The 27881-nt window shown below is 45.9% G+C and overlaps 1 protein-coding gene across 1 annotated transcript in view; it reads right to left on the bottom strand.

Annotated features, from left to right (window-relative positions):
* Nucleotides 1-18173, bottom strand: part of DYNC2I1 (dynein 2 intermediate chain 1) — a 159107-nt gene extending 140934 nt beyond the window's left edge. Inside the window, exons 1-2 of the mRNA XM_075316753.1 lie at nucleotides 18030-18173; nucleotides 10891-10944 (exon numbers count right to left, since the gene is read on the bottom strand). Coding sequence (XP_075172868.1) covers nucleotides 10891-10944; nucleotides 18030-18044 — 69 coding nt within the window. The 5' untranslated portion in view covers nucleotides 18045-18173. The remainder of the gene's footprint in view (nucleotides 1-10890; nucleotides 10945-18029) is intronic.
* Between the last annotated feature and the right edge of the window lie 9708 nt (nucleotides 18174-27881).

Genomic DNA, 27881 nt, shown 5'->3' with positions numbered 1-27881 from the left:
GGTTTTGAAATCCAAGAAAGTAAAGTTTATAAAACCAGCAGCTTTTTGAGTGACAGCGGCTAAGAATCAGATATCGGGGGGGGGGGGGTATTCATAGTTATCCCCTCCCTCTGTTAGAATTAGCATAAGTATTATACAATTTAACTTTTCACTAGAAGGACCTGTGTGACGTCATACCCATGTGACCAGAAGGGACGGGGCCTCAGCAAACAGAAAATGTTGCTTCCTGGTGTCAGCTTTGTTGGATGAGGCCCCGCCACCTGCTGGTCACATGGGTATGACGTCACACAGGTCCTGCTAGTGAAAAGTTAAATCGATTGCATACCACTTAGGCTAATTCTAACAGGGGGAGGGGATAACTCTGAATATCCTCCTTCGCTATTATCTGCTCCTCAGCTGCTGTCACTCTCAAGAAGCTGCCGATTTTATAAACTTTACTTTCTTGGATTTCAAAACCTAAACATCCGAGCTGACCATTAAAAGGTATGTAGAGAATCAGCCTGATAGCGCCAGTATAGCACTGGCTTTAAGTTATATCGGAAAATCTTGGTCATTGGTTCCCTTTAACTTGACTAGGTGTTCTAATATCAATCGTTTGTTTATTGTCAACTTGGTGTAATACTTATATATGTTCTGAGGATTTCGATAGCGTAGGGCAATGACAATCAGAGACGAGTTCCTGGTACAAGATGTTTTATAATATGTAACCACGGTAGATACACAACGGAAAACACAGCAGTACAAATACACAAAATACCTTTCCGAAACGGAGCGAAGGGAATTCCCGGGGCCACGCACCGGACTCCCCCAGGGAGACCACCAGAGCGAACCCCTATACAGGGACTATCCGGCAATCACCCCGGAAGGCCTAAATGCGCCGCAGCCGGGACACAAGGGGCAAGCGGTAAAAGTCCAGGAGTGTCCGTACGGAATGATTGTCCAGAGTGGTTACGAACCAGAGAGAACCGGGCAGAGTGGTGACCGAAGATGGCAGACGGAATCCGGGCACAGCTTAGAGAAACCGGGTAAGGTCCAGAGTCGGTCGGTCGGTAGTCTTTAGGAGGATCCAAAGGCAATCAGGATTAGCAGCAGCAAAGCAGGAGCACACAGCAAGCAGTATACTCAGGCACTGGACTAGGCTTAGAGGCGGCCTTTTAAGCAGCTGGACAGGAAGTAGGGCAACAGAACAGTAAACTCCATGTTAACCGAGGGCAAGCTCATTCAAAAGAGAACTGGAAAACCTGGAAACCTGACATTACTCCCCCCCCCCAGAGACGGCCTCAGGACGGATCAGGGCCTGGCTTGTCCGGGAAACGTCGATGAAACTGGGCAATCTTCCGGGGTGCCCGAATGTTACCCACCGGTTCCCAGGAATCGTCCTCGGGGGCGTACCCCTGCCAACGTACCAGATACTGGAGCCGACGACGATGGAGCCGGGAGTCAATAATGTCCTCAACCACGAACTGCTCCTCGCCGTCGACCATCACAGGCGGAGGAGGGGGCACAACACGACCATGAAACGTATTAGGGGAAACGGGTTTGAGGAGAGACACATGAAAGACCGGGTGTACCTTTAGATGGTGCGGTAACCGTAGCCGACAGGCCACAGGGCTCACGATCCCGGTGATCTTGAACGGACCGATGAATTTTTGACCCAGCTTCTGCGAAGGAACACCCAATCTCAGGTTTTTGGTGGATAACCATACAGAGTCCCCTACCTTGTACATGGGTGCCGGTTTCCGGTGAGTGTCTGCCGACCTCTTGTAACGCTCCTGGGCCATAGCCACAGTGTCCTTTAGAACCTCCAGATTTTGTCGTAGTTCTGTCAATCTGTCCTCCACCGCTGGCACCGAAACCGCAACCGGTGACCTAGGCAAAACAGTCGGATGGTAACCCAGGTTAGCGAAAAAGGGCGTTACCTTAGTGGAGCTGCTCTGAGTGTTGTTATATGAGAACTCCGCCAACGGAAGCATCTTCAACCAATCGTCTTGGAGATGGCTGACATAACATCGAAGGTATTGTTCCAGGGTTTGATTCGTCCGTTCGGTTTGCCCATTTGTCTGAGGATGGTATGCAGAAGACAAACAGACATCAATCTGGAGTGCCGTACAAAACCCCTTCCAGAATCTAGACGTGAACTGCACGCCCCGGTCAGAGATGATCTCGTCTGGTACCCCATGCAATCGGAATACGTTCTGGATAACCAAATCCACTGTCTCTGCGGCTGAGGGAAGACCGGTACACGGAATGAAGTGAGCCGCTTTAGTCAATCGATCCACCACCACTAAAATGGTATTGTGCCCGCCTGAGACTGGCAACTCCACAATGAAATCCATGGAGATAGACCCCCAAGGGCGAGATGGCACGGGTAACGGTTGGAGGAGTCCCGTAGGAGCCACACGAGGGACCTTGCACCGGGCACAAACCACACATGAGTGGACATAGTCCTTCACATCTTTTAAACAGGTAGGCCACCAGAAGAAACGGCTCAGAAATTCCTGCGTCTTCTGTACCCCCCTATGACCAGCCAACACGGAGTCATGGACCAACTTGAGAACCCGAAGTCTTACGGCCTCCGGGACATAAATGCGTCGCTCTCTCAACCACACACCATTCCGAAGAACAAGTGTTACATCATTCGGGGGGGGCAGCAAGAAATACGTCACCATCATAGGCCAGCTTGATGTCCTTCCACAAGTCCTGGTCCTGGATTACTCCAACGAAATTGGCATCCGATAACACGGTCTGAGACGGGGTTCCAGGTACGGAGTCCACGGCGTGGATTCGGGACAAGGCATCGGCTTTCCCATTACGTGAACCTGGACGGTATGTAACGATAAAATTGAATTGGTTAAGAAATAGGCTCCAACGGGCTTGCCGTGGAGACAGGCACCTGGCAGACTTAAGAAATTCCAGATTACGATGATCTGTGAGTACTATCACTTGCTGCGCGGCTCCCTGTAACTGATGTCTCCATTCCTTGAAAGCGGAAATAATCGCCAATAATTCCTTGTCCGCAATGTCATAGTTCCTTTCTGCAGGGGACAACCGGCGGGAAAAGAAGGCACACGGATGCAAGAGACTCTTGTCCCCGGTCCTTTGAGAAAGAATGGCCCCTAATGCATAGTCGGAAGCGTCGACCTCCACGATAAAGGGAAGTGCGGGATTCGGATGTACTAATATTGGCGCTGAGGTAAAACATACCTTGAGACGATGGAATGCTTCCTGGGCCTGGGCGGACCACACAAACTTCTGTCCTTTCTTGGTCAACAGAGTGATGGGACGAACAATCTCCGAAAAGTTACGGATAAAGGGTCGGTAAAAGTTGGCAAAACCGACAAAGCGTTGTACCTCTTTGATGTTTCCCGGTTCCGGCCAGTCTAGAATGGCTTGTATCTTGCTAGATTCCATGTTCAGTCCCTGAGGAGAGATGACATAACCTAAGAATTGTATTTGTGAGCAGTGGAACTCGCATTTCTCCAGTTTAATGTATAGGCGGTTTTCCCTCAGACGGGTAAGTACGGTCTTGACGTGCTCCTGGTGGTCCTGTAGAGAATCAGAAAAGATTAGGATATCGTCCAGATAGATCACCATGAATTGGTCCATGATATCCCTAAAAATATCGTTAACCAGATGTTGAAATGCCGCGGGAGCATTACAAAGTCCAAAAGGCATCACTAGGTACTCAAAATGTCCGTACCGACATCGGAACGCGGTCTTCCACTCGTCTCCGGGACGTATACGAAGCAGATTATATGCCCCACGGAGGTCTAATTTGGTGAATATTTTTGCCTGTTGGACCCTCTCCAATAGCTCAGGAATCAACGGTAACGGATACCGGTTCCGGATGGTTATCTTATTCAGTTCCCGGTAGTCAATACAGGGTCTTAGAGTCCCCTCCTTCTTTTTCACGAAAAAGATGGGTGCCCCTGCGGGTGAGGTAGACGGACGAATAAATCCCTTGGCTAGGCTTTCATCAATATACTCTTTTAGTGCTTCTAGCTCAGGTGCCGCCAACGGGTAGACATGACCAAACGGAATCTCCGCCCCTGGGAGTAAGTCTATGGGGCAATCATACGGTCTATGCGGGGGAAGCTGATCAGCTTTTCTTTTGTCGCATATATCAGCGAAGTCACGGTAAACCGGGGGTAAAACAGGTACCTGTACGTATTTGGTGTTACAGGAACCGGAACGGCTGGACAAATGGTCGGACCACTCTGCGGTGGGAAGGATATTTCCTTAGTCTCCCAATCGATGACCGGATTTGTAGACCGTAGCCACGGAATACCTAAAATAATCGGAAAATGAGGAGAAGAAATTATCATGAAAACAAGGCTCCCCTGCTGACCTGGCTTCATCACGCATTCGAGCGGTACTGTTTCCCGATCCACTGGTCCAGAGATTAACGGAGATCCGTCTACCGTCTCCATGGTAACCGGTGAGGATCTTTGCTGAGTCCGGATACCGTGTTTCCTGGCAAAGGAAGAGTCCATGAAATTTCCCCCTGCCCCGGAGTCTATCATTGCAGAGGTAGGAATTAGCTGTCCCTCCCAACGGATCTGAATGGGGAGTAAGCAATGGGTATATTTCCCCTCTGAGTCCTTCGGTGAGGTAGACATTACAGTCAAGGGAAATACCGCATCCAAGTGTCCACTTGCCTCAGAGATATCGGACTCTGCATCCGTGTTGTCACACTCTGCCATGGCTGCCAATACCTTATTTGGGCGATTTGGACGTTTTGGGCAGTCGATCAAGAAATGGTCCGATTGACCGCAATAGAAACACAAACGCTCACGGAGCCGGTGTTCACGACGTTCGTTGGTCTCTCGTTTTTGCAAAGAGTCCATTTGCATAGGTACGTCCTCGGCCTCCCGTGGCGTCCTGAGAGCGGGTTCTCTGGAAGGAAACGCAATATTGTTTACACGGTTTACAGCTGCCCATTTTTCCTGTCTACGTTCCGTCAAACGAGTATCAATGCGCACACAGTGCTGGAGAAACAGTTCAAAATCCCCTGGAGATTCGGAACGGGCTAACTCGTCCTTGATGGTACTGGACAAACCTTTTCTGAAAACAGATAATAATGCATTGTTTCCCCAGTCGGTGTCTACCACTAACCTCTTGAACTCAGTGGCGTATTCAACGACAGAACGCTTTCCCTGACGTAAGGAAAGGAGAGCCGATTCAGCGGTAGCACGGCGATTCGGATCATCAAACATTTGCGCCATTGCGGTCAGAAAGTCATCCAGGTGGTTCAAACGGATGTCCCGATTCTCTATCATGGGATTAGCCCAAGCCAGTGCTCGTGAGGTTAATAACATGATGATACATAACACCTTTGACCGATCAGAACGGTAATAATCAGAATGTACATCGAAAAACAGTATACATTGGTTAACAAATCCACGGAACTGACTACGATCACCATTGAAACGGAATGGGGGTAACCTAGGCATACCGGCAGCTGATACGGACGTAGTGGGGACGGCTTCCTGAGCCTCCACTCTGACTTGCAAATCCTGTATAGCCGGCCCCAGTACCTGGTGATCATGGCCCAGCTGTGCCTCCACATCTCTAAGTTTATTCTGCACCGCCTCCATCTCCTGCTGCAGGGAGTTAATCATGGAGAAGAGCTGATCTACTCGTGTCTCAGTCATTGCCCCAGCGAAATCCTCCTAAGGCCTGAGTATAATGTAATACTTATATATGTTCTGAGGATTTCGATAGCGTAGGGCAATGACAATCAGAGACGAGTTCCTGGTACAAGATGTTTTATAATATGTAACCACGGTAGATACACAACGGAAAACACAGCAGTACAAATACACAAAATACCTTTCCGAAACGGAGCGAAGGGAATTCCCGGGGCCACGCACCGGACTCCCCCAGGGAGACCACCAGAGCGAACCCCTATACAGGGACTGTCCGGCAATCACCCCGGAAGGCCTAAATGCGCCGCAGCCGGGACACAAGGGGCAAGCGGTAAAAGTCCAGGAGTGTCCGTACGGAATGATTGTCCAGAGTGGTTACGAACCAGAGAGAACCGGGCAGAGTGCTGACCGAACGAAGATGGCAGACGGAATCCGGGCACAGCTTAGAGAAACCGGGTAAGGTCCAGAGTCGGTCGGTCGGTAGTCTTTAGGAGGATCCAAAGGCAATCAGGATTAGCAGCAGCAAAGCAGGAGCACACAGCAAGCAGTATACTCAGGCACTGGACTAGGCTTAGAGGCGGCCTTTTAAGCAGCTGGACAGGAAGTAGGGCAACAGAACAGTAAACTCCATGTTAACCGAGGGCAAGCTCATTCAAAAGAGAACTGGAAAACCTGGAAACCTGACACTTGGACTCCTCCTGACTGTCATTTCTATCATGATTATTGTTGATGCTTGCATTAGTTTTTTGGGAGAAGACAGATTCGAACAGGGCTGTGGAGTCGGTAAGCCAAACCTTCGACTCCGACTCCTCAATTTCCCTTGCACCGACTCCGACTCCCACATATATTGCTTATAGTTAAGTGAAAAAATTATTGTAGTACAATGTGAACATCAAACATTTAATCATTTTTATGATAAAATATATTTATTGGAATACAACTTTAGAACACAAAAAACTGTAATAAATTGTAAATATGTTATACAATATGTATTACATATATATCTTGTGTGTGCATGCATAATATATAAATAATTACATATTTACAATATATTAGTTATTTGTGTTCTAAAGGTGTATTCCAATAAATATATTTTATGTTATATCTAAACATCTTGATTATTGTATCATAAAAATGATTAAATGTCTGATGTTCACATTGTACTACAATACATTTTTCACTTAAATATAAGCAATATACTAAATGTTATTGTTTAGTATGTTTTTGTTGAAAACTGTTCTTTGCCACTTAGTGTTATATATAACACTATGTAATACACTATGTAATACATATAATATAACTATGTTATATATAACACTATGTGATACACTATTTAAGTGGCAAAAAGGTTTTCAACAAAAACATAGTAAATAACATTTGTGCGGTCTATGAATTTGTTGTAAGAAATAGAATTGCCTCCATCAGATCCTCCTTCGCAGATGACCTCAAATCTGACCTAATAATTTTAAGGCTAGAGAACAACCTCTCTACAGTAACTTGGGTTGGAGGCAAAGCCATAACCACATGGGCAACATCTCTAACAATTTCCGGGTATAAAGGAATTGCCTCATGCACAGTCAGTTTTGATGAACGGTTGAATTTTTCTATTTCTGTGAGAGCAAGTGAAAAATTACTGAAATCTGGTCAATCTGCTGCTATAGGAGATGGAGTGAAATCTTTTTCCTTGCGGCAACACTTTGCCTGCTCCATGTCATTCAAATACTTGTCAAAGTTAAACTCCTCATCTGATGAGGATGAAGATATGGCAGCAGTAGCACTGTCAGGACCCAAGTCTTCTTGTGCCTGGCAGTCCTGTAGCCGCTCATCCTAACTGCTACCTCACTCAAAGCTTTAGTAAGCTGTTGATCATCAAGCAGTATATGATGACTTGGGTCCACATAAACAGCTGCCAGAAGAATTTTATTTTCCAATGGCTGTGTCTCTCTCAGTTTCATAGAAGCAGAAATGCCATCTGCGATTAAACCTCCTCTTTGGGACAGGCAAAATAGCAAGTTCTTCCACTCCCTTATGAAAATGCCAGGAGTTAAATCCTCAGCTTGTAATTTTTTAGTCAAGGTAAATGGGTGATTAAGCAATTCCTTCAATTCAGCCACCTGTGTCCATTGACCTTCATTTAAGGTTACTTGAGGGTTCACCATATCTATAAGAAACGATTTTAGTTCAAGCAATCGCTCAGCCATTAAATAAGTCCTGCCTCACCGAGTGGTTTGATCAACAATTGCCCCTTTCCCAGCACGTCTCTTCAAGATGGAATAAATTTTAGGGGTTCTGGCGGCAATAACCAACTTCCTCACTTTTCCAATCAGATTTCCAGCAGGTCTGCCTAGTTTCACACATCCGGCTTTTCGCCAGCTTGGCGGATGTGGCGCACTACAGTACGATAACTTCCGGGTCACATGAAAGCATGTGACCGTCGTTTGTCGCGCTGCCACTGTACTGTATACACTGTACTGGAGTGCGACGCATCCGCCAAACCGGCGAAAAGACGGATGTGTGAAACCGTGGTCCCTCTTGCAGACTCTCTCTTATTGCCAGCTGCAGCGTGTGCACAACACAGCGCATGTGATGAATATGAAAGTGTTTTGAAGCAGCTTCAACAAGATCATCTAATCCTAAAGTATCATTTTGCTGTTCTTCTGTTGTAATATCTGTTTGTTCCTCAGTTACATGAACAGCACTGTGGCTCCATCTCACACATACTAAATCAGAAATGTTCTTCTAGCTGTTGTTCATTACTCTCATTCATCAGTTTTATTGTACTTATGTTTGAAGCATTGTTCGTTACAATAGCAAGAACCTGTTCCTTTTTGCGTTCCTAATCTTGCAGAACGTTTTCCACTAAGGCCTGGAGAAACTGGCTGCTGTGATGAGCTTTAGTATCTTTTACTGCCAGTGTCTTACTAACAATTTCTGTCTTGTCACAAACATATTGAACATTGATGGCAAAATAATTTAGTGAAATGCAGTGACTCTGGGCATCCCAGCAAAGGCAATGGGTGAAAAGATAGGACATTCAGACACAGCGTTTTGTGAGGATCCTCACAAAGAAGGAGCAGTCAGTTTGTGGTGTTTTTCTAATCTGCTTTTGCTATTGAAAGCATTATTTATGAGCTCAAAAACCTTTCAGGTGATGCGGTTTTTTAAAAAGCTGATCTGCTTTTGCAGCTGAAAAACGTATCCTCAAAAAACACAGCAAAAACGCTGTGTGTGAATGCAGCCTTAGATCAGGAATAGAACAGACATTTATAGGACATTTCATACGTTTCCCAAATTCCTATGAAAACATTTTCATCACACTCTGCATTGCACTACTGTCCCCAATTTATTATATATTTTAAGAGTCGGAGTCGATGCATTTTATACCGACTCCACCAAAATGAGCTCCGACTCAGACTCCACAGCCCTGGATCCGAAATACGAATAGCTCCACCTGCTGTTCCACCTTGTTGACTGTTTCACCTTTTTGATTCTGAAGGACTCCAGGACTCTACTCGGTAGATATATACAGTCTATGTTAGCCTATGTGCCCATGAGGAGTTTATGACGCCGAGTATTTTCTCTACGTGGAAAACATGGCGTCTTACAGATCCAACAAAGTGGATGGGATTTATAGACATCTCAGGCCCGTTGTCTTTTTTACTCAATATAAATGGTGCGTGTTTTAAATCTGCATCATGTCCATTTCTCTTGTGGGTACTCTGAGTTTTCTGTGCTAATTTTTTCCCATAGAAATGCATTAGATGCTCAAAAAACACAGGTAAATAAAACACTTGCGTTTTTAGTGCAATTCTGCTGCATAAACACATCAAAAACTCACGCAATCAATATCAATAACAAAATTTCAAAGCCAAATACCAGGAAGTATCAAAAACAAAACAGCATTATTTAAACCATGACAGATCAAAAATAAAAGGCAGAGTCAAAAATGCAATAAAAGTACATGTAAAATCACGTATACAAAAACGCAAGTAAACTAATTTATATAAATCCCGAAAATCTGAAACAACAAAAACTCACCAAAAGCTCCTTGTGGGAACGTATCCTAAGGGGCCCTTTGCACGACATCGCAGCTGTGATGTCAGTGGGGTCAAATCGAAAGTGACGCACATCCGGCGTCGCAGTCGATATCGTAGTGTGTAAATCCTTTTTGATACGATTAACGAGCGCAAAATCGTATCATCAGTGTAGCGTCGGTCATTAACATAATTTCAGAAGGACCGATGTTACGATGTTGTTCCTCGTTCCTGCGGCAGCACACATCGCTGTGTATGAAGCCGCAGGAGCGAGGAACATCTCCTACCTGCGTCCTGCGGCTCACGCCAGCTATGCGGAAGGACAGAGGTGGGCGGGATGTTTACGTCCCGCTCATCTCCGCCCCTACGCTTCTATTTGCCGCCTGCCGTGTGACGTCGCTGTGATGCCGCACGACCCGCCCCCTTATTAAGGAGGCGGTTGGCCGGCCAGAGCGACGTCGCAGATCAGGTGAAAGCATGTGAAGCTGCCGTAGCGATAATATTCGCTACGGCAGCAATCACAAGATATCGAAGCTGCGACGGGGGCGGGGACTATCGCGCTCGGCATTGCTGCCATCGGCTTGCGATGTCGCAGTGTGCAAAGTGCCCCTTATAGTAGGACCTACAATCCTCGGAGTGTCAGCTGCCTGCACATAGTGATGCGCTGTACACCCAAATTCCCTCTCTGATGTATCCAGCGTGACATCCAGGGGATGATTTTTTTTTTACAGTTTTCAGCCAATTGCAAAAGAAATAGGAATTGGGAGCCTTTTGTCAAAACATGTAAATGATTTCTGTATTATTTGCTTTGGGATCATTATACGGTTGGACGGTGACATTGTTGTAAGTTAGTTTATATTATTGAATCATTTCAGAGTCATGGTCACCACGACGTCGTTCTGTGGCTTTACAGCAACCACCCTCCAGACAGCAGACTAATAGATGTGCGGCCTTGTGATCTCAAGCATGTAATTATTTGCGTCTCGTACAACGTATGACATTTTTATAAGTAATATTATTCCTCTGCTGTCTCCTAGGTTACGACAAATCTCAACGACTCTGCGGAGAACGCGACGCTTCACCGACAGCTATCGGGGTTTAATTTGAATGCAGAAATCATCAAGGGAAGAGATAACCTACGGGGGGGGGAAAGAGGGGGGGGGGGGGGGGAGATCAGATGGAGTATTTAGAGAAAACCAATGGCTCACCTTCAGGTGTTTCTGCAGCTCCTCTGTCGTCCAGGTGTCGTCTTTGGATTTATGCTACAAAATATACAAACAGTTTAATGAAATGCATAAAAACCTACTACTTCAAAACCTACTACTGAGCAATAAAGACAAATCTCTGCAGAAAATGGGCATCGCTGCATGTAGTGCAATCGATTTTACAGATTAAAGGGACCCTGTTACCATAAAGATCCTGCCCAATCTGCAGACCCCAGGTTATAGAGAGGGGGAGCTGAGAATGTTTTAAGGCATTTTTATTACTTTCTGCAAAGTCAAAAGTGTACATACATGTTAAAGTATTTGGCACCATTGCCCTTAAACTGTATGACTTGGGTGAAATGTTTTGGATCTCCTTCCACAAGCTTCTCACAATAGTTGGTAGGAATTTGGACCCATTCCTTCTGACAGAACTGGTGTAACTGTGCCATGTTTGGAGGTCGCCTTGCTCGCACCTGCCTTTTCAGCTTTGCCCATAAATTTTCAATAGGATTGAGATCAGGGTATTGTGATGGCCACTCAAAAACATTGACTTTGTTATCCTTAAGCCACTTTGTAACCAGTTTGGCAGTATGCTTCGGGTCATTGTCCATTTGGAAGACCCATTTCCACCCAAGCTTTAAATTCCTGGCTGATGTATTGAGATGTTCTTCAGTATTGCCACATAATCTTCTTTCCTCATGATGCCATCTATTTTGTGACGTGCACCAGTCCCTCCTGCAGCAAAACAACTCCACAACATGATGCCGCTGCCCCAGTGTTTCTCAGTTGGGATGGTGTTCTTAGGCTTCAAAGCTTCTCTATTTTTGGTCCAAACGTAACAATGGTCATTATGGCCAAACAGTTCAATTTTAGTTTTGTCAGACCACAGGAAATGTCTCGAAAAATTAATGTTTTTGTTCCTGCGTGCATGTGCAAACATTAATCTGACTTTTTTATGTTTCTTTTGGAGTAATGGCTTCTTCCTGGCAGAGTGGCTTTTCAGCCCATGTTGATAGTACTCATTTCACTGTGGATAATGACACAATCTTACCAGCTTCCGCCAGCATCTTCACAAGGTCTTTTGCTTTTGTTCTTGGGTTGATATTCACATGTCTGATCAAAGCAAGTTCATTTTGGTTACATAGAACCTGTCTCCTTCATGACCGGTATGATGGCTGGACATTCCCATCTTGTTTGTACTTGTGTATAATTGTTTGTACAGATGAACGAAGCACCTTCAGGTATCTGGAAATTGCACCCAAGGATGAACCAGACTTGTGCAAGTCTACAATTGTCTTCCTGAGATCTTGGCTGATTTTTTTTTATTTTCCCATGATGCTACACAAAGAAGCAGCGTGTATCAGGTGTGCATTAAAATACCTCCATAGGTGTGTCTCTAATTAACTCAGATGTTGCCAATAAACCTATCAAAGTTTCCAAAGACATGACATCATCATATGGGCTGTCCCATATTGTTTAAAGGCATAGTACTCTTAGTGGATGTAAACTTTTGACTTTGCAGAAAGTAATAAAATACCTTTCTCTCTCATTATTCTGGCATTTGGCAAATATAAATAATTTAGGTTCCTAATTGACCTAAACCGGGAAAGGTTTATTCTGATTTCACGTCAGATAGTGAGAAAAACATGCAGATATGTCTTTATAGATAGTGTATGTAAACGTCTGGTTTTAACTGTACATGGAACATATGCCTACATCCCCTGCTCCAGTTCTGATCCAAAACTGAGCAGATTTTGCCATTTAGAAGTCCAAACTTCTAAAAGAGCTAAAGAATGTCCAAATTGATAGATTAGCATATTTTCGCTGTACCTGTATGTGACACTTTTTTTTTAATAAAGTTCAAGAGACCTGGTGCATTTTTCCTTTTTCCCCCGACAAGGCATACATGCGATTTTTAATAGCTTTAAATTATTTTTTTTTTCTCTTTTGGTTATTCAGTTATCACTTTCGTGTTTTGTTACATGGTGTGTAATTTTTTTAACATTTTCATATATATATATATATATATATATATATATATATATATATATATTCTTTTTTTTTTTTTTTTTATTTAAGGTATCTGATACACTGCCGACTTTGTAAGTTTTCCCACCTACAAAGAATGGAGAGGTCAGTAATTTTTATTGTAGGTTCACTTCAACTGTGACAGACAGAATCCCCCCCCCCAAACAAATCCAGAAAATCACATTGTAGGATTTTTAAATAATTAATTAGCATTTTATTGCATTAAATAAATATTTGGTGCAATAGAAACACAGAACTTACTATTTCGTATAGAACCCTTTCTGTTATGAATGTTAGTTATGTTTTGGCTGCTGGGAGGCTCCCTCTGGTGGCCAGGAATGGTTTGGACTTGGACCAGGTGTGTTGTGCAGTGGGTGTTTCCTTTGCTAACTCTCTGCTTATTTAAGTCCTGGTCTGATTGCAGGCTGTTGCCGGATGTCAGTTGTTCTTTGTATCTCCAGCCTGCTTAATCCTGCTTTACACCACATCTACTCCAGATAAGTGCTTGCTCTTTATTTATTGTCTGGTTCTTTTGCTTATCTGGGTTTGTCATTTGTTGTGGTTGGTTTCAGTTAATTTCCTTCCAGGGATTTTCCCCCTCAGTGGATTGTTGAGGAACTCCCTGCAGTTCTGTGTGGAGTATAGCTCCTTTGGGTCCATGTGTTTGTGGCTTGTTGAATTTGTTATAATTCTTGTTTTCTGTTCATTGGTATGACAAGGGCACCTGGTATAGGACGGAGTTCAGATCGAGCGATCTGAGGGCCTTTTTGTACTATCAGGAAGTTGGTATTTTGCAGGGTTTTTCTCTGGCTACCATCAGTCCCTTTCCTGTCCTTTCCTATTTTAGTCAGCGGGGGCCTCACCTTTTGCTAATCCTGTCATCTACCTGTGTATTGTGTTTTTCCTATATCACCGCAGTCTTTGAATGTGGGGGGCTTGCTATTCTTGTCTATTTTCTGAGGCAGAGAGTCATTCATCTTTCCTACCTTTTAGGATAGTTAGTTCTCCGGCTGGGTTCGCGGTGCACAGGATGTTAGTTCACCCCTCGGCTACTTCTAGTTGTGATGGTTAGTAAGGGGATGGCGGCCAGATTAGTTGCCAATGCTCTTGTCACCTTTTGCCAATGATTCGTGGTGGTCTTCCATGGTTCCGGATCATAACACCTTTCTTTGCAGTTACAGAGCGTTACATGGGTTAGATGTTTCCTGTAGTTCTTGACCAGGTTTGCGCACACCGCAGCAGGGATTTTGGCCCACTCCGCCATACAGATCTTCTCCAGATCTTTCACGTTTTGCGGCTGTCACTGGGCAACATTGAGTTTCAGCTGCCTCTAAAGATTTTCTATTGGTGCAGGTCTGGAGACTGGCTAGGCAACTCCAGGAGCTTGAAATGCTTCTTTCGGTGCCACTCCTCAGTTGCCCTGGCTGTGTGTTTCGGGTCATTGTCATGCTGGAAGACCTAGCCACAACTCATCTTTAATGCTCTTAGGCTCCTTTTACACTGCGTTTTTCCCTACGTCCACAGGTCCCGTCGGAGCATCCGTCCGAACCGCCCCTCCCCCACTCTGCAAAGCGTGTTCCGGACGCATGCTTCCGGCAGGGCCATTCACTGTAATGGAGCACACTGCGTTAGCGTGTGCTCTGTTTTGTGCCATTTTTTCACATATACGTTTTCTGCAGACGGACACCTGAACGATGAGGAGCCTTACTGAGGGAAGAAGGTTGTTGGCCAAAATTTTGTGATACATGACCACATCCATTCAATATGGTGCAATCATCCTGTCCCCGTTGCAGAAAAGAACCCCCAAATATGATGTTTCAACTCTCATGCTTCACAATTGTGACGGTGTTCTTGGCGTTGTAGTTGTCCTTCTTTCACCAAACATGGCGAGTGGAGCTGGTACCAAAAAGTTAGGGTGGCACGGTGGCTCAGTGGTTAGCACTGCAGTCTTGCAGCACTGGGGTCTTGGATTCCATCCTACCAAGGACAACATCTGCAAGGAGTTTGTATGCTCTCCCCGAGTTTGCGTGGGTTTCCTCCGGGTTCTCCGGTTTTCTCCCACTCTAAAGATATACAGATAGGGAATTTATATTGTGAGCCCCAATTGGGACAGTGTTGCTGATGTATGTAAAGCGCTAGGGAATTAATGGCACTATATAAGTGAATATATATTATACCAAAAAGATTTGTTTTGGTCTCATCCTATATGACCTTCTCATATGCCTCCTCCAGATGGTCATTGGCAAATGTCAAACAGGCCTGGACAAATATGCTGGAGTGAGCCGGGGTGACCTTGTAGGTCCTGTAGGATTTTACTCCATGACGGCGTAGTGTGTTTCTAACTGTAATCTTTGAGACTGTGGTCCCAGATCTCTTCAGGCTATCGGCCAGGTCTTCCAGTGTAGTTTTGGGCCGATTCCTGACATGTCTCCGAATCATCAATAACCCATCTTGCATGGAGCCACAGACTAAGTAAGATTGACATTCATCTTGTGTTTCTTCCATTTTTTTTAATAATAGTGCCAACAGTTGTTGCCTTCTCACCAAGCTGCTTGCCTATTGTCCTGTAGCTTATCCCAGCCTTGTGCAGATCTACAATTTTGTCCCTGGTGTCCGTAGACAGCTCTTTTGTCTTGGCCATGGTGGAGAGGTTGGAATGTTATTGAGTGTGTTGACAGGTGTCTTTTATACAGGTAACAAGTTCAACAGGTGCAATTAATACAATTAATAAGTGTACAGCAGGAGGACTTCTTAAAGAAAATAAAATAACAGGTCTGTGAGAGCCAGAATTCTTGCTGGTTGGTAGATGAAATACTTATTTCATGCAATAAAATTCAAATTAATTATTTAAAAGTCATACAAAGTGATTTCTGTAGATTTTTGGGGGGAATCTGTCTGTCACAGTTGAAGTGTACCTACGGTAAAATTTACAGACCTCTCCATTCTTTGTAGGTGGGAAAACTTGCAAAATCAGCTATGTATCACATACTTATTTTCCACACTATATGGGAAAACAGAAGACGTTTGAATGAGGCCTTAAAGGGAACCAAACATCAGGATTTTCGTGTATAAGCTGCAGGCAGTGCAGCACTGGCACTATCAGGCACAGTGTGTACATACCATCAGGGGGCAGCTCGGGTATTTAGGCAGTGAAATACAACTTTATAAAGTTTGAAATTTCGCGCACTTTTTGATTGACGTGTGCACCTCAGCAGATAATGTCCGGGCGGGTTATGCAGGAGTTCCCCGCCCCCCCACCAGCCTGTTCCTCCCTCTCTCCTGATGTCCGGGCGGGTTATGCACGTGTTCCCTGCCCCCCCGCGCCGCCTGTTCCTCCCTCCCTCTGGCTGTATGTAAATATCTAATCTTCAGAAACATGGCGCCGGGGTGGGCCTCTGCGCATAGCGCTTATCTCCGGCGCCATGTTTCTGAAGCCCCCGCATTACACAACTTGGTCTCTGAGAGGGCGGCGCATGCGCCCTCGTTTCTTCACAGCCCGTTGTGACCGCGGGAGCGCGCGCGATTAGAACAGGACAGAACAGCTGACCGGAGGACGCGATTACCTGCTGCTCCTGTATCGTGCCGCCCCAGGACACCGGGCCAACACACCAGCCGGTGCGACATCGCTGTGGCGCCGCCCTCTCAGACACCAAGTTGTGTAATGCGGGGGCTTCAGAAACATGGCGCCGGAGATAAGCGCTATGCGCAGAGGCCCACTCCGGCGCCAAGTTTCTGAAGATTAGATATTTACATACAGCCAGAGGGAGGGAGGGAGGAACAGGCGGCACGGGGGGGGGCGGGGAACACGTGCATAACCCGCCCGGACATCAGGAGAGAGGGAGGAACAGGCTGGTGGGGGGGCGGGGATACACGTGCATAACCCGCCCGGACATCAGGAGAGAGGGAGGAACAGGCTGGTGGGGGGGGCGGGGAACTCCTGCATAACCCGCCCGGACATTAACAGAGAGGTGCACACGTCAATCAAAAAGTGCACGAAATTTCAAACTTTATAAAGATGAATTTCACTGCCTAAACCCCTGAGCTGCCCCCTGATGGTATGTACACACTGTGCCCGATAGTGCCAGTGCTGCACTGGCTGCAGCTTATACACGAAAATCCTGATGTTTGGTTCCCTTTAAAGGGGTTAGTCATGACTACTCTAACAATCCTTCTCAACCTCTATATAAAACAACAGCAATTAAATACTTCCGTTGCTTGCACCGCCGCTCCAGCAATGCAGTCACCTGCTTTCCCGGGGCTCACATGACATTTTCAATCATATGAGCCTTGCAGCACATCAGCGGACGCTCCACTCTCACTTCCTTCAGACGAAATTCACACCCGGGAGAGGAGAGAGCCGCTGCTGTTTGATCTCCTCCAAATGTCAGTTACCTCTATAAGAGAGGAGTGTGGAGTGGCCACTGATTGTCTGCAGGGTTCATGTGATGATCTGATTGAAAACGTCACGTGAGCCCCAGGAGAATAGGTGACGTCATTGCTGGGGCAGCGTCGCAGTTGTAGGTGATTAGGCAATGTTTTTATTGTACATGGGGCCCTGAAGTGACTAGTCAGGGGTTCTCCACTTCTGGTCAGCCCCTTTTAGCTTCCAGAATGGATTTTTTTTTTAGCCAGTGTTCAGTCCTAATCTGAAATTTGGGAGGGATCACTTAATTGTTAGGACAGAGGTTTTGTCCGTGTGTATGTATGTAACGTTAGTGCCCAACGTCCACGCTGCCGGCAGTGGTGTACCAGGCAGATGTACGGCTCACGTGGCCCCAGGGCAGGTGTGCTATATTTATTTTATCAACAGCGCCACCCCTGTGTTGAGGTTGTGTGCGGTACTGCAGCTCAGTTGTATTGAAGTGAATGGTGCACGGCTGCAGTACCGCACACAACCTGTGGACAACGGTGGTGCTGTACCTGTCAGAGGAGACAGGTCTAATCCTGTGCAAACCCATTAATGACTTTCCACTGAGATATTTTTCTGCCATAGACTCAGTGACCTTGTGACACCTTCTGCTGAGGAACTACAAGTCATAGAATGACTCTGCCAAGCAATGCTGATGCATGCAATCACGCAGTGTGTAACGTATATGAATGGTTGTATACTTCACCCTGTCTGGCTGCATGGTCCTACGCCCGTCCTCTGGACCATCAGCCTGGGCCTCCTCCTCCTCCCGCTGTTCCCGTTACCAAGCGAGACTCTCCGTTTTGTTGCCTAGATGTGCCAGCGCCATGACACCCAGGCTCTTTGTCTTTACGCATGCGCATAGGCAGCTTCACCACGGCAACAGCGGCGTCAGTCTACCTGGCAACCGCAGCAGTGTACGAGAAGTTTTTGTGTGCGCTCACGATTACTCAGTGCGCATGCGGCATACATGTCTGACGCCCTCAGATTTGGAAACTTTATGTGAGTTTCATATATAGTCAGTGTGCCAGCAACAGCGACCCCATATAGTGCACAGCTGTGGAGCTGAATATGGAGACCCTCTAGGTGGGACAATACAGAGGATCCCACTACTTGTGGACTGTATATAAAGACCCTCTGGCCGCAGCACTGTATATAAGGATCCTCTGGATAGAGCAGTGGTCGGGGCACTGTATATAAGGACCCTCTGACCAGAGCACTGTTTATAAGTAACCTCTTGCCAGGGCACTGTAGATAACGACCCTCTGGCTGAGCACTGTATATTATGACCCTCATGCCAGGGCACTGTATATAAGGACCTTCTGGATGAACACTGTATATAAGGACCCTCTGGACGGAGCAGTGGCCGGGGGCGCTGTATATAAGGACCGTCTGGCGGCTGAGCACTGCATATAAGGACCCTCTGACGACGGCACTGTATATAAGACCCTCTTACCAGAGCACTGTATATAAGTACCTTCTTGCCAGGGCACTGTAAATAACGTCCCTCTGGCTGAGCACTGTATATGATGATCCTCTTGCCAGGGCACTGTATATAAGAACCTTCTGGCTGAGCACTGTATATAAGGACCCTCTGGCTGATGCACTGTATATAAGGACCCTCTGGCCAGGGCACTGTATATAACGACCCTCTCGATGAGCACTGTATATTATGACCCTCTGGCCAGGGCACTGTATATAAGGACATTCTGGCTGAGCATTGTATATAAGGACCCTCTGACCGGGGCACTGTATATAAGGACCCTCTGACTGGAGCACTGTATATAAAGACCCTCTGGCCAGGGCACTGTATATAACGACCCTCTGGCCAGGGCACTATCCTCTGACCGGAGCACTTTATATAAGGATCCTCTGGATAGAGCAGTGGTCGGGGCACTGTATATAAGGACCCTCTGACCAGAGCACTGTTTATACGTAACCTCTTGCCAGGGCACTGTAAATAACGACCCTCTGGCTGAGCACTGTATATAAGGACCTTCTGGCTTAACACTGTATATAAAGACCCTCTGGCCAGGGCACTGTATATAATGACCCTCTGGCCAGGGCACTATCCTCTGACCGGAGCACTTTATATAAGGACCCTCCCGCCTTATATGGGGACTTTTAAGTGGGACACTTAATATAAGGAGAAGGTAAAGATATTACCAGCAGTAATCACATCAGAAGCGGCCAGATCAAAGCCCCTGTCATGATCAGTATTTGGCCCATTTGCACTCCATTGGCTGATCATAGAGCGCCATCTTTCCATCCTCCGGTAATGGACCATTGTATATATTTAGCGCATCCCTTATATGCAATTTAATAGCTGTGTTTGCAGGCATTGTCCTACTGTCACAACTTATTTAACATCCATCTTCGGGATCTGTCCAGCCATTACACCGATGCCATCACCTTGTGCCAGTCATTGCACTGGTTACACATCTGCTACAGAATACAAAACAAACTTTTCAGTCTCGCCCACAAAGCCCTCCACAATTCTGCATCACCATACATCTCACCCTTCATCTCTGTCTATCACCCTACCCTTTTCTTCATAGATTGTAAGCTTGCGAGCAGGAACCTCACTCCTCTTGTAACTGTTACGTTATATTGTCTATACACACCTTCACTTAACTGCAAAGTGCCGCACACACACATACATACATACACTGAACTTTATATATTATATATATATATATATATATATATATATATATTTGACACTGGAAAAAAATGACACAATAGTCATGCGTTGGACACTCATGACGACGTCCAGGATGACTTCTCATTTTTGAGTAAGCCTCTAGAACGTAATTTACTTCCAAGGAGAACTCAAGTGTCTAATTGTTGACAAGTTCAAATACCAGAATGTCATAACAGCGCCCAATCAAGGCGTCTTCTTTGCCCTCGTGAGGAGTTCATTGCAGTTCACAACCTTCCTCTTTCACCCGGTAATACAGGGTAACATTCAGTACAGACACAATAATACATTACAAGAGGGAACGGTTGATAAAGTGAAAAAAATTGAATCAAATCTCACATAAAAGAAAGAGAAAAAATAAAGTGTAGAGCAAAAATATTAAAGATAGATATTCAGATCCCAACTTTTTTCCTTATTTAAAAACAAACGAAAAAATAGGCAGATATGATATAGCCACATCTGTAAAGGTTTATTCAATAAAAATAAAAAATGATTTATCCCTTAGCGTAATGACAGATCTCAGAAAAAACAAACCCAATAAATTTATTTGACAAATTTCTGAATATTTTTTACCACTAGAATAAAAGAAAAAAAGATATATATAAGTTTGGTATCGGCGTAATCGTACTGACCTGGAGAATCACGTTGCTAGCTGAATTTTACTGCACAATAAACGTTGTAAATCCAAAACCTTCAAAAAAATGGGGAAATTGTAGGGGGGTTGTTGCACCATTTCACACACAGTTGGATTTTTGTTTCCCATTTTTCACTACATTATTTGGTAAAATGATTGGGAACATTAAAAACTACAACTCGTCTCACAAAAAAACAAGCCCTCATGGCTATACCAATAGAAAAAAATATATACAGGTGCATCTCAATAAATTAGAATATCATCAAAGAGTTAATTTATTTCAATAATTCAATACAAAATGGGAAACACATATATTATATAGAGTCATTACACACAGAGGGATCTATTTCAAGTGTTTATTTCTGTTAATGTTGATGATTATGGATAAAAAAAAAAGTTTTGAAAAAAGGATGGGACTCAAAAGAAAGAAGGGAGCTAGTGCAACGCATTAGGATGCAGGAAGACTTCTACTCACCTGTCCTAAAGAATGGATGCTGGTAATTTTCGGATGATCCTAATATTTTTTGATATTTGGCTTGGTCCTCCTCACTCCATGCACAGACCCTCTCTGTTGGGTGAATTGGTGTCACATCTCCACCAGAGTCCTCTCCTGTGACTTCTGCTTAGATCATCCAGACACTGCCATATTCCTCCCGTGGGCGGTGCTGGTGATGGGGGAAGAGTCAGTGGCTCTGGTGGGCGCTGACCCCACTCATCCATTAAGCTGGGTTTCACTAGGACCTGCAGTACCACTGGCTGACTGTGGTGGCGTGTGCCTTCCAACTGAAGTCACCGTTTATCTAGGGCCATTGAGAAGGCACCGCACCCTTCTTATTCCTCCTCCGGTGTGCTGGTAGCTGCCAGATATAGTTGTTACGTCACCACAGGAGTCCGCTCCAGCGACTTCTACTCCGATCGCCAGGCGACGCCGTGGATGGTGCTGGTGATGGGAGAGGAGTCGATGCCAGCGGCACCGGTGGGTGCAGACTCCGTTCATCCACTGAGCTGGGTTATCTTGGGATCTGCAGTACCACTGGCTGGCTATAGGTGGCGTGTGTCTTCCAGCTGAAGTTACCATCATTCAGCTACAGCCAATGGGAAGACACCACACCCTTCTTAATTCCCCTCCTGTCTGCTCACCTCTGCCAGAGATAGTTCTGATATTCTGGTTCCTGTTCCGCCCTGTTCTGTTTTGTGATTTTGGTGTTCTGACTTTTGCTTGTTTCCTGACTACCTTTCTGCCTGCTGTTTATGTACCTCGCTGCCCGATCTGGATTTGACCTCTGCTTGTTTATGATTACGTGCTTGCCTGCCGATTCTGTCCCTGTTCTGCAATTCCTGGTTTGACCCTGCCTGACTACTACTCTCTTGGACTGCAGCCTTCCACAGGTAGTGATCTCCAGGGCCCTGTGTAATTCCAAATCCCTGTATAGGAGTTAAAGGGTTTCAGGGTTCTGGGGGTCCTGCTTGGTGAGTGGCTTCCCTCTAGCCCAGGGGTGGGCAATTAATTTTCCCATGGGGCCGCATGAGAAGTTGGGATGGTTTTAGAGGGCCGGACTAATATAATTAACTCAGTTCTACATATACAGTGCCTACAAGTAGTATTCAACCCCCTGTAGATTTAGCAGGTTTACACATTCGGAATTAACTTGGCATTGTGACATTTGGACTGTAGATCAGCCTGGAAGTGTGAAATGCACTGCAGCAAAAAAGAATGTTATTTTTTTTTTTAAATTGTGAAAAGTTTATTCAGAGGGTCATTTATTATTCAACCCCTCAAACCACAAGAATTCTGTTTGGTTCCCCTAAAGTATTAAGAAGTATTTCAGGCACAAAGAACAATGAGCTTCACATGTTTGGATTAATTATCTCTTTTTCCAGCCTTTTCTGACTAAGACCCTCCCCAAACTTGTGAACAGCACTCATACTTGGTCAACATGGGAAAGACAAAGGAGCATTCCAAGGCCATCAGAGACAAGATCGTGGAGGGTCACAAGGCTGGCAAGGGGTACAAAACCCTTTCCAAGGAGTTGGGCCTACCTGTCTCCACTGTTGGGAGCATCATCCGGAAGTGGAAGGCTTATGGAACTACTGTTAGCTTTCCACGGCCTGGACAGCCTTTGAAAGTTTCCACCCGTGCCGAGGCCAGGCTTGTCCGAAGAGTCAAGGCTAACCCAAGGACAACAAGGAAGGAGCTCCGGGAAGATCTCATGGCAGTGGGGATATTGGTTTCAGTCAATACCATAAGTAACGTACTCCACCGCAATGGCCTCCGTTCCAGACGAGCCCGTAAGGTACTTTTACTTTCAAAGCGTCATGTCAAGGCTCGTCTACAGTTTGCTCATGATCACTTGGAGGACTCTGAGACAGACTGGTTCAAGGTTCTCTGGTCTGATGAGACCAAGATCGAGATCTTTGGTGCCAACCACACACGTGACGTTTGGAGACTGGATGGCACTGCATACGACCCCAAGAATACCATCCCTACAGTCAAGCATGGTGGTGGCAGCATCATGCTGTGGGGCTGTTTCTCAGCCAAGGGGCCTGGCCATCTGGTCCGCATCCATGGGAAGATGGATAGCATGGCCTACCTGGAGATTTTGGCCAAGAACCTCCGCTCCTCCATCAAGGATCTTAAGATGGGTCGTCATTTCATCTTCCAACAAGACAACGACCCAAAGCACACAGCCAAGAAAACCAAGACCTGGTTTAAGAGGGAAAAAATCAAGGTGTTGCAGTGGCCTAGTCAGTCTCCTGACCTTAACCCAATTGAAAACTTGTGCAAGGAGCTCAAGATTAAAGTCCACATGAGGCACTCAAAGAACCTAGATAACTTGGAGAAGATCTGCATGGAGGAGTGGGCCAAGATACCTCCAGAGACCTGTGCCGGACTGATCAGGTCTTATAAAAGACGATTATTAGCTGTAATTGCAAACAAGGGTTATTCCACAAAATATTAAACCTAGGGGTTGAATAATAATTGACCCACACTTTTATGTTGAAAATGTATTATAATTTAACTGAGCAACATAACTTGTTGGTTTGTAAGATTTATGCATCTGTTAATAAATCCTGCTCTTGTTTGAAGTTTGCAGGCTCTAACTTATTTGCATGTCATCAAACCAGCTAAATCTGCAGGGGGTTGAATACTACTTGTAGGCACTGTATATATATATATATATATATATATATATATATATATATATATATATATATACACGCATATATACTGTGTGTGTATATAATATATATATACACATACAATGTATACATACATACACACACAATCCCCATATACTACATCACTACACCTGCCACATACTACACCTGTAATATACATCCCTATACACTTACACCTCTATATACTATACCACTATATACTACATCACTACACCCCTATATACACCTGTAATATACATCACTATATACTACACCTGTAATAAACTGCACCACTACATCACTATATACTACACCTGTGATAACCTACATCACTACACCCCTATATACTACACTTGTATTATACTACACCCCTATATACACCTGTATTATACTACACTCTTATATACTACACCTGTGATAACCTACATGACTACACCCCTATATACTACACTTGTATTATACTACACCCCTATATACACCTGTATTATACTACACTCCTATATACTACACCTGTGATAACCTACATCACTACACCCCATATACTACACTTGTATTATACTACACCCCTATATACACCTGTATTATACTACACTCTTATATACTACACCTGTGATAACCTACATGACTACACCCCTATATACTACACTTGTATTATACTACACCCCTATATACACCTGTATTATACTACACTCCTATATACTACACCTGTGATAACCTACATCACTACACCCCTATATACTACACTTGAATTATACTACACCCCTATATACACCTGTATTATACTACACTCCTATATACTACACCTGTGATAACCTACATCACTACACCCCTATATACTACACTTGTATTATACTACACCCCTATATACACCTGTATTATACTACACTCCTATATACTACACCTGTGATAACCTACATCACTACACCCCTATACCCCTATATACTACACTTGTATTATACTACACCCCTATATAATAATAATACAGGTGTATATAGGGGTGTAGTATAATACAGGTGTATATAGGGGTGTAGTATTGTACTACACCCATATATACACCTGTATTATACTACACCCCTATATACTACACCACTATATATTACACCCCCCCATATTCCACACCTGTAAAACTACATTCCCATATACTGAACCACTACACCCCAAATATTTGTCAACAGTTAACCCCCTCCCCCTCCCCCCCGCAGGTTACTAGTAACCACTCACCTCTCTTCTTATTGTCCCCTCCTCAGGCACCTCCGTACGAGCCCCCCGCTGAGCGGCTTCTCTTTCACATGTCCAGGCTGCGCTGATGCTGTTTTATTAGGAGCCCCCGCCGCTGCTTCTCTCCGTTCGGGCCCCACCGCTGCAGCTTCTTCTCCTGCCGGGCGGGAACTTTTCAAATGGCACACACGCGCCGTACTGACGATATCAGGGCGCGCGTGTGTCACAGAGAAAAGTGCCGGATAGGGAACAGAGGAGAGATTCCTGCGTTACACTGCCTGCAATGACTGTGCGGAGCTGCAGGATCTGTTCTGTTTCCTACCCGGCACGTAGCGTGTGATGAGGGCAATCTGACCATGGGACTCCCGGAGCCTGGAGCTCTGGACAACAGGTCAGATTGCCCTCATCACTGACCGGCCAGCAAGGACGCCCTGAGCCAGGCGGGCTGGTCACAGAGAGTAGGCGGGCCGGATGTGGCCCGTGGGCCGCCCCTTGCCCAGGTCTGCTCTAGCCTGTCCATTACATCCCATCTGAGTCTCTGGATCCAGGCAGGCGTTACAATAGTCTTGTTGTTTACTGCTGCTGCCTGGTTCCCACCCTGCTCTGTACTATTGATTCCCATGTTTTGATCTCTGCCTGTTCTCTGACCACTCTCCTGCCTGCCGTTTTTGTACTTCGCTACCATCTCTGGTTTGGTCTTACCCAGATTACCTGACCAATCTCTTGCCTGTTGATTTTGTCCCTTTGTATCTCCAGGTTTTGACCCTGCCTGCCGACTACTCTTCTCCAGATTGCAGCCTTCCATAGGCAGCGACCTCCTGGGCCCTGTGTAATTCCAGATCCCTGTACAGGGGTTAAATGTTTCGGGGCTCACGGGATCCTGCTTAGTGGGCAGGTAGCCATTAGTCTGTCTGTGACAACCATCATGAGACTGTGGTACCGGGCAGATGTCACAGATGGGCAGGAGAGGAAAAGGCAAAGACCATCCGTACCTTCCATATCAATACTTAACGCTGACTGCGCTGGTAGAAAAAAATTGGTCTTGCTGTCCCAGAGAAGAGAGGATGCAGGCTGACCCCTGGCATACTGGGCTTTCTGTCCTCTGGCTGGGAAATCAAAGAGACCCAACTCCTATGTTGCCTTTTCTTAGGGAACAAGAGAAGATTATGGTAATACAAATTCAATTTAACAAATCAAAAAAAATTGGGGGGCAGTAACTGGGCTGGAGCTCCAGGCCTCTGCCTGCCTCCTAGTGACACTAAGCTACAGTAGGTGGGTGTAGCCTGCTGCGGAGGAGCCAGCCTTTTTCGTATTTCGGCTGCATCATATGTACCGCCCCGCGGCCTCGGCTGCGGCCGCTGAGCCGCTCGGATCCGTGCTCGCATTCTACGGGTGGTGGCTCAAGCCTCTCACGGACCCGGGGGTCACGTCGCTCTGCAAGGGGGGTTGGCGTTACACACGGGGAGAATGCAGGTGTTTGGTTTTTGGGATGATTGTTCGTGACGCCACCCACGGGTTGGGGTGATGGTGGACACCACCGCTGTGGTGAAGGTACGGGGACTCCCGGGATCGGTGTAGTGGCGCAGCTAGGTGTTGACCCCTCCGTAGGTAGGGGATGTTGGTCCCGGGGCCCGGTCGGGCTGTGGGCAGGGGTGCAGGGCGCAGTGTTGCGGTGCAGCGCGGTGCCTGATGGCACTGTTGTACTCACGATTAAACCACACAGAGTCACTGGTAAACCAAACGGAGGAATGAACGGGGCCCGCAGCCGGCTGCAGCTTCCTAGTCGGGTTGGCAATGTCCGCCTTTCTCCTGCACCTGTGTTTGTAGTGTGACCACTGTGCCTGGGCACTGGGAGTCCGCTCCCTGGCGTGTATGTGTCGTAGGAGCCCCTGTTGTCCGCAGGCACTGGGCCTTGGATCTCTGGCCTCTGGTGGTGGCTACTATCCGGACGGGTTCGGCTGTTTCCTTCAATCGGGACTTTGGTGGGAATGAACCCCTGAGGTCCAGACCACAATCAGTTAATTCGACTATGGTGGTGGCATATAACCTAGTTGGGGTCTGAGTACCCTGCCTGGTGCTCCGGTATCCAGTTAGCTCCCCGGTACGGTTCCGGCGGGCCACTACCCTGTCCCGGTCCCTCACGGTTCCGCTGGTCGTATTCCCGGTCTCCTGCAGGCGGCCACTGCCGTCTGCCTGCCTGACTGTTTGGACCGTCTGTCTACACTGACTGTCTCAACTGAACTGAACTCCTTTGTGCACTCTGACTGCTCTGTGTTTCTGCCTCAGGCCAGCAGACTCCTCGGGGGCGCGTCTTTCCACCTGACTCCGCCCACCTGGTGTGCCTCTCTAACACTGAGGGAGGCAATCAGGTCTTTGTGGTTGACTGATGGTACCTTTCTAGTGTGGGGGTGTATGTGGTGTTATGACCTGTGACCCCTGAGGTCCAGGGCGTCACACATACACCCATGGTCTGGTCTCCTGTGTGCCCCAATGAAGCGACTGAGAAAAAGAGCCTGTAAAAGTCAAAAGCTGCAATATTTTTAATGAAACCCAATTGTAAATATGATTTATATTAAAAAATACATGCATTTAAGTAAAAAAAAAAAAAGAAGAAAGTCACCAAAGATGAAGAACTGCTTTAAGGTAAAAAGTAAATTGTCCCCAAAGTGAATAACCCATTTTACATAATAACAAGTCTACACAAAGATGTGAAAACATGAAAATAACAGGATGACTTTTGTTTTCATTGTTAACATATTTGTTTAAATAAAGCTGAACGGTAAAAAAAAAAAAAAAGAAAAAAAAAACAACTCTCCAGCTCTGCCTCTCCTCGCACATCCTGTAGC

This window comes from Anomaloglossus baeobatrachus, chromosome 6 (genome assembly GCF_048569485.1).
Source record: "Anomaloglossus baeobatrachus isolate aAnoBae1 chromosome 6, aAnoBae1.hap1, whole genome shotgun sequence".
NCBI lineage: Eukaryota > Metazoa > Chordata > Amphibia > Anura > Aromobatidae > Anomaloglossus > Anomaloglossus baeobatrachus.
Note: the sequence above shows the minus strand (reverse complement) of the source record. Positions and strands in the feature narration are given on the sequence as shown.